Consider the following 14143-nt stretch of genomic DNA (forward strand, 5'->3'; position numbering starts at 1 on the left):
CTAGGTTTATCCATCTCAGTCAGTTTTATGTATGCCTGAGCACAGTGCTGTTAACTCATGAATCCTGTTAATGTCACTAGATATAGATGTAGTTAGGCAACGTGTAACCGAGTATCAACTCATTTACATTCTGTTAATCAAAAATGTACTACCGTAGAATCTTAGCAATGAGGCACTCTTGTTGCGCTACAGGGAAGTAGGATATTTTTAGATTCATAAGATCAATTTATTAGTAAAATGTATTACAGAGTAAGAGTGAGCTATAAGGTAAAGACAAGAATTTCTTCCTTGAATAATCTTCCCAATATTATATAAAGAGCTTGGAGTTTTTGTAGACCAAAGAAATTGTGAAAAGATAGCCAAGGAAAGGCTCAGGAAATGTCATATATCAATCCACTGTGGCACAGTTGTGAGCGGATTGCATAAAGCATACAAGGAAATTGGGAGCAATGAAAGGAATGTGTGCTATCTTGTTGTTAGAGTCACTGACCCCCAGCAACCGAAAAAATATCTGACTTTTTAAGTCTTTAAGTTAATGAAGTGTAATCTCTTTTGGGCAGAGACCTCGTCTGTGTATTGAAACATCTAACGCTTAAAGGATAAACAAAGGTATAATCACTGGGGGGGTTTCCAAAATAGCACTTCCTGTCGCCATTTCCTTCAGCTTCTATGGTGCTCCCTTTCTTCTGTTCCTGGCAGGAGCATGCACAGAAAATTTAAATACATACTTTATGCAAAAAAGACCACTTTTTCACTTGCCCATAGAAAAGAAAAAGAAGAGGAAGAATAAGCTGGGTTGGTGCAGTTTTCTGCTAACAGAAGCACTGCAGACCTAACATTTTGGAACCCCCTAGTTATTATAGCTTTAGTTTACCTTTAAGTTTTTATTTTACTTGACTAATGTACGATAGCCATACCCGTGCTTGTTTTTGCTCCTTGTGAAGCAATGCGTACCTTTGTGGTGCTATATAAATATTACATATAATGCAGATGCAAGTTTATTGCTATTCCTATTTTTATTGCTCATCTTTGAGTTCCGCTACTATACATCTTCTGTTCTGACTTCTAAATTGCTATGTGGTTTCATGACCTAGCAGTTTGAATTTAGAACCTGAGAGCTGCATAACAAGCATTTAAATAATTCAAAGATCAAGAACCATACAAACCCACACCAGACATGCATCTACTGATTTTATTAAATTATTGATGAACATTATCTCAACATATTTTTTAAATTAAGAAGCTGTACATCTGTTATTGAATTTTAACAAATGTAACTTAGAAGGGCTAAACATCAAAGAAGTAATTGTGGCACCAACATCCAAGCAAAATGGGTAATTGTCAGACTTTAGTCTGGAAACCTTTTCTCTAAAGTCTGCATCCAGTAGGCAGTTTTTAGTAGTTTACTGTCCATAATAACCATGGATAATCACCACGAAGCAAACTTTGCACCTTTTATGACCTTTTTTGCCCATTTGATATGTTTATTACATATGCGGAAGAACCGGATTTATAGACTGGAATAAAGTTCAGGTGACCCATAAAAACAAACAAACTGACCATTGGTGACTTTGACATATAACTTGCTCTTAAATACAGTACCTAGGGGTTAAGGACCATTATGCCTTTAAGGCAAAACAGAATAATAGACTGTATATGTACTGTAAAATACTTGCCATCATTATTAATATTATTATTAACACATATTTATAAATCACCAACATATGCCTAGGAGCTGTACAACAATGAAGAACATTGAAAAAACAGATCATTGTTTTCCCTAGAGAATCCCTGCCAGACACATTGCCTGGCATATTTTTTGTGGCCGTCTGGCTTCTCACCTGTATGTTCTTCACTCGCGCCAATATATATATTTTTTTTAACAGAAGCCACTAGAATCGTGCAGTATTTTGCCGAAGCACAATTTTTTCTGGAGAGAACACTGCAGAATTACAGTGGTGTGAAAAACTATTTGCCCCCTTCCTGATTTCTTATTCTTTTGCATGTTTGTCACACTTAAATGTTTCTGCTCATCAAAAACCGTTAACTATTAGTCAAAGATAACCTAATTGAACACAAAATGCAGTTTTTAAATGAAGGTTTACGTTATTAAGGGAGAAAAAAAACTCCAAATCTACATGGGCCTGTGTGAAAAAGTGATTGCCCCCCTTGTTAAAAAATAACTTAACTGTGGTTTATCACACCTGAGTTCAATTTCAAAGGTTATAAAGCCATTTCTAAGGCTTTGGGACTCCAGCGAACCACAGTGAGAGCCATTATCCACAAATGGCAAAAACATGGAACAGTGGTGAACCTTCCCAGGAGTGGCCGGCCGACCAAAATTACCCCAAGAGCGCAGAGACAACTCATCCGAGAGGCCACAAAAGACCCCAGGACAACATCTAAAGAACTGCAGGCCTCACTTGCCTCAATTAAGGTCGTGTTCACGACTCCACCATAAGAAAGAGACTGGGCAAAAACGGCCTGCATGGCAGATTTCCAAGGCGCAAACCACTTTTAAGCAAAAAGAACATTAAGGCTCGTCTCAATTTTGCTAAAAAACATCTCAATGATTGCCAAGACTTTTGGGAAAATACCTTGTGGACCGACGAGACAAAAGTTGAACTTTTTGGAAGGTGCGCGTCCCGCGTAAAAGTAACACAGCATTTCAGAAAAAGAACATCATACCAACAGTAAAATATGGTGGTGATAGTGTGATGGTCTGGGGTTGTTTTGCTGCTTCAGGACCTGGAAGACTTGCTGTGATAGATGGAACCATGAATTCTACTGTCTACCAAAAAATCCTGAAGGAGAATGTCTGGCCATCTGTTCGTCAACTCAAGCTAAAGCGATCTTGGGTGCTGCAGCAGGACAATGACCCAAAACACACCAGCAAATCCACCTCTGAATGGCTGAAGAAAAACAAAATGAAGACTTTGGAGTGGCCTAGTCAAAGTCCTGACCTGAATCCTATTGAGATGTTGTGGCATGACCTTAAAAGGCGGTTCATGCTAGAAAACCCTCAAATAAAGCTGAATTACAACAATTCTACAAAGATGAGTGGGCCAAAATTCCTCCAGAGCGCTGTAAAAGACTCGTTGCAAGTTATCGCAAACGCTTGATTGTAGTTATTGCTGCTAAGGGTGGCCCAACCAGTTATTAGATTCAGGGGGCAATTACTTTTTCACACAGGTTTGGATTTCTTTTCTCCCTAAATAATAAAAACCCTCATTTAAAAACTGCATTTTGTGTTTACTTGTGTTATCTTTGACTAATAGTTAAATGTGTTTGATGATCAGAAACATTTTGTGTGACAAACATGCAAAAGAATAAGAAATCAGGAAGGGGGCAAATAGTTTTTCACACCACTGTACATACAAAAATAACCAAACGATACAAGAGCTAAATGGTGCCCTGTCCAAAGCTTACAATCCCATTTTATTATCAACCACCCTATCTTGAAACATAGTATCTACAGATGAGAATTCATATACATGTATTTCAGAAAAAAAAAAATCATTAATGAATTTTCAAGTGTATGAGGATAATGTATGCTTCTACTATAATTTAGGTTACCGTTACAAGTTAATGAGGAGAACTTCTTTTAACAACTTCAATTTTCGCAGAGGGTATTTTATGCTTTATGGCCCACGAAAGCAGTGCTTACAGATTGAAATTGTTACAAAGTCCATAATAAAATATTAAGAAAAAAAAAACAAGAGATTCTAATTATATGTATGAAAAAGGAGATGAACAAGAAAGTGTATGGTCATTAAGTTGCCACTGTTATAGAGGGGTGTTAGGAACCCTAGGCCGGTGCTCCTGTTAGCAGAAAACTGCAATGGCCTGGGGTACTCGTATTGAGTGAGCACCACAGAGTGATCATCTTCTTCTGTTTCTTCATTCTTCAGGGGCCCAGGCAGAGTGAAAAAAATCCAGCTTTTTGCATACAATTCTACTTTCTACTCTACTGCGCATACAGACACACAAATATAGTAGAAGGGAAAGTGATTGGGTTGCACGCCTCCCTAAACTTTGTGTATGGTGTAAATTGTGTGTCTTTCTGAACTGCACTGAATAAAGAACACATTGTGTTGAGTGTAAGAAATGTATACAGTAGTGGGAAACTTAAAAGACGAGGAGAGAGTAAATGCACATTTTCAATAGACTGAACTGAAAGTCCTTATTGAGTACTGCAGGTCTACAGTTTGTAAAAACACCAATGTTCTCATTGCGACCACGTTAAGTAGCGAAATACCAACAAAATATCGCATTGATATTTTGATGGGTAATTTTCGTTTAAACGTTGACTTTAATTGTGTATTGATTGACAGTGTTCCTTTAGGACAGATTTGTTCTTTTTTATGTAAGTGTTTTTTTTCCTCTGTGTGCCTGGATTGAGGTTATGGGTTTAAGGAGCATCAGTTCTGTTTTGCCACGATAACACAAACATAAGGAACAAGTTAATAGTAAAAAAGTGAGATTAGAGTTCTCACCACTTACTATTTATTTCTATTTCTAGTAGTGTATTTATGATTGGGTGAAAGTTAGAGTTCATCGCTTGATAAATACACTTCTGAACATTCCATAGGAATGCATAGAAAGAGTGTCAATGCAGTGAGCTCTAATCCCACAGTTTGATAAATCTGCCCTAACTAGCTGGCTTAATACCCCAGCCCATAATGGGGATCCATAGACATCATGGGCCAGATTCAATTCAGAGAGAAAAAAATATCTCATGGTTTATCCCGTGAAAACTCATGGACGAGATTAAATTCGAGGAGCTCAGATTTCTCTTAATTCACTTCCAGTTTTTCCCATGTGATAAACCTTGAGATAACTTTTTTCTGATTTGAATTGCGTCCCAAATTGAATCACATCCATGAGTTTTTACGTGATAAACCTATTTCTCACTGAATTAAATCTGGCCCTTTATGTGGCATCATTTAATATGGGTATTTTACCTTTGAATTAACTGGTAGTATGATGTAGTGATATTTTGAGACAGTTTTCAATTGGCCCTTATTTCTTTATTTTCCTGTGTTTTTTCTACTTGTTTTTCATTTTGTTCAGTAGATCTCCAGTTTGGAGTTTCAGCAGTTATGTGGTTAAGTTTAAACCACCCCTTTAAAGTACTGCATTCTTTTAAGGGTCCTTTAAAGGGATCACTTGATTTTTATTAACATTATGATTGTTTGATCCAATGCAGTAACCCATAGGGGCATATTTATTATGCTGGTTTTTTTTAGTTATTTTTTTAGACTGACTTCTGCCGTAAACTATATAAAATAATGACTGCGAATCTGGCAAATCTGTTCACATGGTGTAAAATTAAACACTTCTCGATAAATTTGCCATTTATTTTACACAGCCTTTTACACTGTTTCTTTGGTGAATTTAATTTTACACAGCATAACTAATATGCCCCCTAGTTACTAACTTGCAGTTTGCATTGTTTAGTCATGTGGATTCATTGTAACTGAAGGATTGACCAGAATGCTTGTGTTTTTAAACAATGTATGTTTTAACTATATTACCGGTATGGGACCTGTTATGCTCGGGACCTGGTGGTTTCTGGATAATGGATCTTTCTGTAATTTGGATCTTTATATCTTAAGTCTACTAGAAAATCATTTAAACATTAAATAAACCCAATAGGCTGGGTTTGATTCCAATAAGGATTAATTATATCTTAGTTTGGATCAAGTACAATGTACTGTTTTATTATTACAGAGAAAAGGGAAATAATTTCTCAAAATTTGGATTATTTTTATACAATTGTGTCTATGGGAGATGGCCTTTTCCGTGATTCAAATCGGATAACAGGTTTCTGGATAATGGATCCTATACCTGTACTGTCAAGATTTTGGTCCCTCTAAAGCTCTCCAACCCCTTGGATGTTGTTCCCAGTGGCCTTAAAGCAGTTGCTTATTTTTCAATTCCAGGCAAGTTTTGGTTGCATAAAAACCAAGTGCGCTGCCAGACAGAGCCTCAATGTAGTTTGACAATCAACATAGGGGCTACCAAATGGCCAATCACAGCACTTATATGGCACCCCAAGAACATTTTTCATGCTTGTGTTGCTCCCCAACTCCTTTTACTTCTGAATATTGCTCACGGGCTCAAAAGGTTGGGGATCCCTGCTCTAAAGAGAGGAACTGATCCAAAGAGACCTGTATCTTGTTTTTATGTTCATTTGTAGCATCAGTTAATGTTATATTTTGGACAATGTAAATGTGATAAGTCACCTGATTCCATACTTTAATAGAGACTATAGTTACTGAAATACCATCTATGGATTGTTACTGTATATAAATGTATACCTAGGTACTGTATATAAATGTAAGATCTAGTAGAATGTGTTATTAAACCGCAAGATATACTTTTTCTGACAATTGTTTTTCCTTTTTAGCATTGTATTCTATCATACTTTTCTGCGTGTTCTTGTGGATACCTTTTGTGTACTTCTATTATGAAGAAAAGGATGATACAGATGGAAGCCATTGCTCTGTGAGTTTTTGTAGTGTCTTCCTTAAATATATTTATCAAATACTTCAGATTAAAAATGCAACATTATGCAACATAATTAAAGGTGCTTTAAACAAATCTATAACATCAAAATTTCAAGTGGAATTGCTTAGTAGAGGGGCATAGATTTAAGGTATCTCAATTATAAATGGTGCTCAGTGATGTCATTTCTGTCACATGACTCGAGGAAACTTGTGTATTATAATAAATATTTTACCCCTGTTGTAAAATATGAGATTGTCAAAGTTCACCTCAGTCACATGACCTGGTTAGAAACTGTTATCTGGAGAACCCCTCCTCCAAGTATTTTTGCATATTTAATACCATGCCATACCTTCATAGAAGCTTGGGAAAAATAAAGCAAAGTAAAAATTAAACACAAGTTTTACTCTTAATATTTCATGCAAATCTATTCGGAGAATTAAACAATGAAGTTTGCCCTATAAATCTGACAATACCTTATGAATCCACAAAATTGTGTTCAACACAGACATTGCTTTATCATTGCAAATAAGCATTTGTTAGCATTGGAAACATTTTTGGTCATTTGATTTTGCTTTATATATTCTACCACAAAAAAGACAAAGCTTCCATGTGCCCTGGAGAATAGCTCATGTACTGAGTAAATGTATGCCTCTGTCAATCAGTAGGATCGGTGCTGGTCCAGTAGGCAGTGTATTACATGAATCCCTCTGCATCAGGCTATTCTGCTGTGCTGAATAACGCAGACTTTAAATGCAGAATAATCACTAAACAATGATAAACATTATCTTTTTAATGGAACTTTGCTTTAAATGCTGATAAAAGAGATGCTAAAAGTTGATTCAGGACAGTAAAATTTACAAATTTGTATTTCCCTCTATTAAAGGGCATGTAAAGGCAAAAAAATAAAATCCAATTTTTACTTTCTTTAATTAAAAAGAAACCTATCTCCTATATACTTTAATTAAAAAAAGTGTACCATTTTTTTATAAGAAACCTGACTGTATGCAGTGAAATTCTCCATTCATACTGCTGTGGATAGAAATTGTCAGACAGTCCCTAACTGCTGGGCAGGGAAACAATCAAACTTATGAACAGCAGCGGTAGCCCCCCGCCTTACTTCCCAGCCATGCCGAACTCAAGCAGCTTTGTTTCCCTGTAGAGCAGTTTGCGACTGTGTAGAGATTTGTATTGGATTTTATTTTTGCCTTTACATCCCCTTGTTCTGTTTCCAACTCCAGCTGCAGGGACAAAGATCATGGAGCCAGATTTAAACAGATAAACTGGTATTCTATTTGGAAGATTATTTTGCTATAGCCACTGGTTCTGCTGAGTTAGAGAAAGTTTGTGTGAAACAATACAAAAACTCTAAAATTCACATTATATTACATGACAACACAGGACCCAGTGCAGTCTGAATATTCTGATTATTAATCAGTCTTGCTGTATCGGCTTCTGGCAGATATTATTTGACTTGTGTTGTTTTGATAATTTATGATGATCCCTAAGCAGCCCAGACCACACTGAGCATGTGCACAGTCTTGGTCTCGCAAAGATGTTTAAAAAAGTTACAAGATGGTGACCCTCTGTGGCCAACTTTGAAAGCATAAATCATTTGTTTGATTAGGCTTCTGGTGCAGTAAGTTCATGTTTATGTTTAGTATACAAAATACAGCATTTCTAGCCTTATTCTATTTTAGACTTTCCTTGTCCTTTAAATTAGGTACTTGAGGTTTTAAAATTCACATAAAATATGTTAAACCTGATGCACTGTTTATTTAAATTTCAAAGTCTAGTGGAAGATATTCTACACAGTGTTTATCTTAGTGCCAAATTGGCTTTTCATTTACCAGTATTTCTGTGGCGAAGGAAAAAAAAAAACCAAAATATTGAGTTACTGTAAAACTTAGGGGCTTCTATGAGCATTTGCGGCAGGGCAGCCATACAGCAAAGGTTTATAATCAAGCACAATCCAAAAATATCATATCCTGTTGTATTCTAATCAGTGCAAATCCTAGGCTTCTGTAAGAAAGTAATATTCGTTGAGTCATAAAAAAAAAAAAAAGTTTTTTTCCACTGCCTGCTAAACATGGTGGTGGATTTATAGCATCAGCAAGCATCTATTAGAGCCATGTTATTACTATAAATGAGTATACGGTGGCAATGGAGTACAAAGATCTATTAAGTTAACCTGTACAGTAAATGGATGATATTGCTTACAAACATTCTTAACTTCTTTGGTGGTGGGCTGGTATCCTATAGAACAGTTCCAAACTTGAAATTATTATTATAATTATTACATATTTATAGATCACCAACATATTCTACAGCACTTAACACAGGGTTGCCATAAGAAATCACAGGGCCCCATTTTAACCTGCCGGGTAAAAAAATAATTGGTGTCCAGGGCACCCCACATGTAAGAAAACATTGGTGGCCAGGGCCCCCCTCACACATTTGTGTAAAAACATTGTGGTCAACCCCCCCAGAAGTTTAAAAAAAAAAAAATAGGTGGCCAGGGTTCCCCCCATACAATAACAGGGACCACTGGGTTAACTTTAGGGGGGGCGCTGCCATGTTGCCCTTACTTTATTAGTAGGGCCCCCAGCTGTCAGTGAGCTGCCAACTTCACAAGGGAGGGGGTGCACAAGTGGCTTCATCTTCTAATAACAGCAATCTCTTCCCTTACTCACAGTCACAGAATTTTAAGTCCCGGTTAAGCCTCATGGGGATTGGATGAGCTGGAGGGGAAGTTCCAACCTCAGCTATCCAATCCCTGAGCAGCTCAACCGGGACCAATAATGGAAGAGAATGGACAGAAGATGCAGTCTTTTCTTGCTCCAGCCCTCCCTTCCAAAGTCGGCAGCTCTGTGAGAGCAGGGGGGGCCGGCTAATCAAGTAAGTGCAGCACGGCGGGGCCCCCCTTAAGCCCTAAAACCCTCCGGGCCCGGGACAACACTCCCCCCTGTCCCCCGCTGATGGCGGCCCTTACTTTACATAATGATCCATAATAATTGAGAAACAAATTGATACAATAGGTAATAAAGTCCCTGACCCACAAGGGCATACATTCTATGGTTCTAATACAGAATGTTACTGCTAAAAAGGTAGAATACCCTTCATTTGATTAAATATATTTGTTATGTGTTAGGGGATTTAACTTACTACAGGACAGGGAAGTAGCTTATTACGCAGCCCATATTTTCTCTTTCTTTGTTTCTGACCTTAAGTGCAGTATGAGTCAGACTGCAAAAAAAATGAGGGTTTTTGTTTTCATTTCTCAAATTGTTTGGGTTTTGATTATGCTTCTTATTATTCTTAATTAAAGTTGTGTTTTAATGTATCCCTTTACACTACTTGGGCTGTATTGTATTGGTGTCCCTGCAGGTTGTGCAACAACTATACCTGTCTATAAGCTTGTTCCTTGTATGTGTCAGTGCTTATCTGTTTTGCTTTCTTTGTTGCTAGTCTGGTTACCTATACACATAGGAGGGTGAAGATGCTAAAGAACTTGGGGTAATATAGATCTTTAATAGCCAAAAATCTGACCCCCCAAGCTTCAGCCAAATAACAGCACAACTGGCACTCACTGCACAGTATGAAATTGTGGTTGCTTAAGTTAACTTCTCAGTTGGCAAAACATTTAAATATTGGAAACTATAGACTATTTGGAAGTAAAAAAATGTACCCCCAGGCCTCCATAAATTACCAAAACTAACAGTGCACTAATCTCTGTCTATGTTATTGCCTCAATTATTATTTTAGAAATACTCTCTCCCTCCCTTTTTTTACTAGTCTTTTGAATGTTTGTTAGATGTGTGAAAACAATCTTAAATCCAATACCCAAAAATTGATGACAACAAAAATAATAAACTATAAACGGTAAGGAGCATCAATACTTAAGAATATTGGGCAATATTGAAGACGTATGTTAAAACATGCTCTGCTGCCATGGTTCTGTCATAGCTCGCAAACTATCCATATTGCTGTTGAACACTTGTAATTTCATTGATGTCAGATGGTGGCCACAAGCTATTAGAAGGGGCGTTGATTATACATGAAAATAACTGGATCCACCATTATGGAGAGCTCAATATCCATATGCAAAAAAGAATTAAAGCAGCACACTGTGTAAATTGCAGTGGTGCAAAACTACTTTTCTTTTGCACCACCAATTATTTCAATCTTGTTTCTTTTAGTCTTGGAATTCACAATCACAGCAAGCAGACAGGAGCCATTTTGTGAATACTGTTATTAGGATATCATGTCAAAACCTTGTTTATGTGCCTTGATCTGATGCCCATGCACAGGCTACACAATTAAACAGTGAGGAGGAGGGGAAATGTGACAAATGTGCAGGGACCTCTAGGAAATGCAGAATGGAAAGTGAAAGTAGTTGCTTGCCCTGTTTCTGTGCCTAAGGCAGGGAGGAGGGACAAGTAATATATGATTGACAGCTGAGACTTTTAAACAAGTTTATAACTGGTGTGGATGTTTAATAAAAAACAAAGAATTTGAGTTTCATGTTTATGTTTTGGTTGCCGAGGATGAGTAGAGTATAACAAATTCTTTATTAGCAGGTTCATGCAGCCATTACACTTAAACATTCACTTCAACTCTAATACTTTTAAGCAGTATAGAAAGTACTATGTACACAGTGAAACTCTCATGCACAGTGACAACTATAGGCCCTTTGTATAAACACCACAATGTTTAATTTGAAAAGGACTTATTCTACAGCTGTTTATGTTTGGGTGACAGGTCTCTTTTTTAAAGTAGATGAAAAATATCTTGGCTCATATCATTTTTATAAAGCACATTAGAGATTCCACAATACTGTGTATGTATATCAATTCAATGAAAACCCCCCCCCCCAACACACTTTTTATATGCTTTCTGGCAATGCCATGATCCATCTAAATTATCTCCACCACCCAAACAGTTTATATAGTGAATAAAGTACCCCCTCTTGTAAAATATAAGGATATTATAAATTACCGAGGAGTTTCATGACCATATAAAAGTAGGCCGAGTGTTTTTATACAGGTCATGGCACTCCGAGGTGACTTATAATATCGGTTACTTTATTTATTAAAATACACGAGTTTCAGTGAGTCGTGTGACAGAAATTACATCATCAGAACTCACCGTTTATAACCGATGACATGACTCACCGTTTATAAGAAAATAATTATGAGATTTTCATAGCTTTTGTGTATTATATAGATATAATACACAAAAGCCACGAATATCCTGTAAATTATATCCTTATAAACAGTGAGTTCTGATGTCATTTCTGTCACATGACTCACTGAAATTTGTGTATTATAATAAATAAAGTACCCCCAGTTGCAAAATATGAGGATATTAGAAGTTACCTCGGAGTTCCATGACCTGTATAAAAACACTCGGCCTTCGGCCTCGTGTTTTTATATGGTCATGAAACTCCTCGGTAATTTATAATATCCTTATATTTTACAAAAGGGGGTACTTTATTCACTATATCCCAACGACAGTCTAGCACACAATAGCCGTACTTTAGTAGTAGATAGTGGCGGTTCCCTGGAGGCTCCGTCCCTGGCCTCCTGCTTATATTAACAGTATATGTACGGGTTTGGGAATCACACACTGAAAGCAGAATACCTGCCTGTTTCGAGCACCAGGGCCCTTTTTCAAGTGTGTGCAACCAGTGTAAAACAAAAAGCTTTATAACACCACACAGGAAACCCCACCCACCAAATTTCTTGTGAGTCCCTTTTAGTCCTCATTAACGAATAAAGTCTTTTTTTTTTTTTATAAAAAAAGTCCATTTGTCAGCAAGCTACACTAGTAGAATTTGCATATATTTGCTCTGTTAACAGAAGGTGACAGTAGATACAGATATGATGTCAATAACATACCCTTTTTTGTTATGCAGCAAATAGGCAGTGCTTTGAAGTACACATCTGGGTTTGTTCTGGTCTGCTCGTGTTTGCTGCTTATTGGGTAAGTGTATTTAAAACAACATAACTAATTTTAGTTATGTGTATAAAGAAATATTGGATACTAAGGCTCTACAGTATTATACTGTATATATGGGCTTTTTGCCATGCTTTAAGTACAGGTATGGGATTCGTTATCTAGAAACCCATTTTCCAGAAAGCTCAGAATTACAGAAAGACCATCTCCCATAGACTCCATTTTAATAAAATATTACAAATTTTTATAACTGACTTGCTTTTTCTCTGTTAAAATCAGTACCTTGTACTTGATCCAAACTAAGATATAGTTAATACTTATTGGAAACAAACCAGCCTATTGGGTTTATTTATTGTTTACATGATTTTCTAGTAGACTTAAGTTATGAAGATCCAAATTATGGAAAGATATGTTATCCAGAAAACTCCAGGTCCCTAGCATTCTGGATAACAGGTCCCATACCTGTAGTACTCTGTAAGTCTGAAGGTAGAGCAGTTCTATGACATTTATGTGACCTTCCTTTTAACTGCTTCCATACCTTTGTGCACAAAACTGTCTGGGCCAGCCCCTGATTTCACCCCTGTGTGTGCTCACTTGTATTTACTCCTGTAAGTATGGCAGTCTAACATATTTGAAAAAATACAAACAGTGTCCAGGGCAATTATCACACCAGAGAACCACAGCCAAGGAACTGGATATGCTACGGTCTTTGGAGAATAAGGCACATAATTGATTTTTTTTTCTCTGGTGTTTTTTTGGTGATTGATGACACATGCCTGTTGGTGTGCTTTACACACTGTAAAAATGTTGCAGGCAGGACACAAAAAACTCACCCCTTGTGCTAATGGTCATAGTGGGAGGAACTTTGAGATGGATAATTTTCTTGTATCTTTTCTGGCAAAGCTGGTATTATAAATGAACAAATCATTTTACAATTAGTAGTTTTGACCAACTAAAGTCAAGATTTTTAAAAGATGTAACCCAAATAAATGTGCAGATCACTGGCCAATTGTAATAATAAATATGCATTGGGGTTTGTATCTGATTCTCATTTGCCTGCAGTCTGCCATTTTCAGTCTTTTTGGTCATGACAGTGCCCTAGTAAGTTATGATTATATCCCTGAAAATATGTGAGATCTGAAATACTAGTTACTCTGCAAACTAGCTGAGGTTAATAAAACCAAAACAATAGACAACTAGGGTTGCTGTTTCATTTCTGGAGTCTAAATGTAATGACGAATCCAAATGCACTCACTATTAGTAACTCACACCCAGACTAACCATCAGTGTGCATTGATTTATTCTGGTCCAGACCGATTACAAATCCATTAGTGACATGCCTGAAGATATTGGGGAAATTTTAGTCTAAAAGGATAATGTAATAAAAGGTGCAAAGTATGACACTTCTCGTCAGCTATGGCTGCCAAGGAACATGTAGCGGTTTACTGGTAACCTGGTCAAACTTTGAGCCTGATATTACATATGGGATAAAGTCTTTTATTTATAATACTGTGTGCTTAATAAAGTTGTGGGAGGAAACTGGCATAGACATCAGTATAGCTAGTAGAAAGAACGTAACATTCTTGCATATTTAATAACTGCTTCAGTTCCTAAGCAAGTTTATTAGACTTGTGCCAGATTTATACTCAATGTTCAGCTTCATCTCTGCTTCTCT

The 14143-nt window shown here is 36.8% G+C and overlaps 1 protein-coding gene across 1 annotated transcript in view; it reads left to right on the forward strand.

The window, feature by feature from the left end:
• The window catches only part of lmbrd1.L (LMBR1 domain containing 1 L homeolog), a 75312-nt gene that overhangs the window by 18381 nt on the left and 42788 nt on the right, over nt 1-14143 (forward strand). Inside the window, 2 exon segments of the mRNA NM_001088967.2 lie at nt 6413-6510; nt 12428-12495. Coding sequence (NP_001082436.1) covers nt 6413-6510; nt 12428-12495 — 166 coding nt within the window.

Source organism: Xenopus laevis, chromosome 5L (genome assembly GCF_017654675.1).
Source record: "Xenopus laevis strain J_2021 chromosome 5L, Xenopus_laevis_v10.1, whole genome shotgun sequence".
Lineage (NCBI taxonomy): Eukaryota > Metazoa > Chordata > Amphibia > Anura > Pipidae > Xenopus > Xenopus laevis.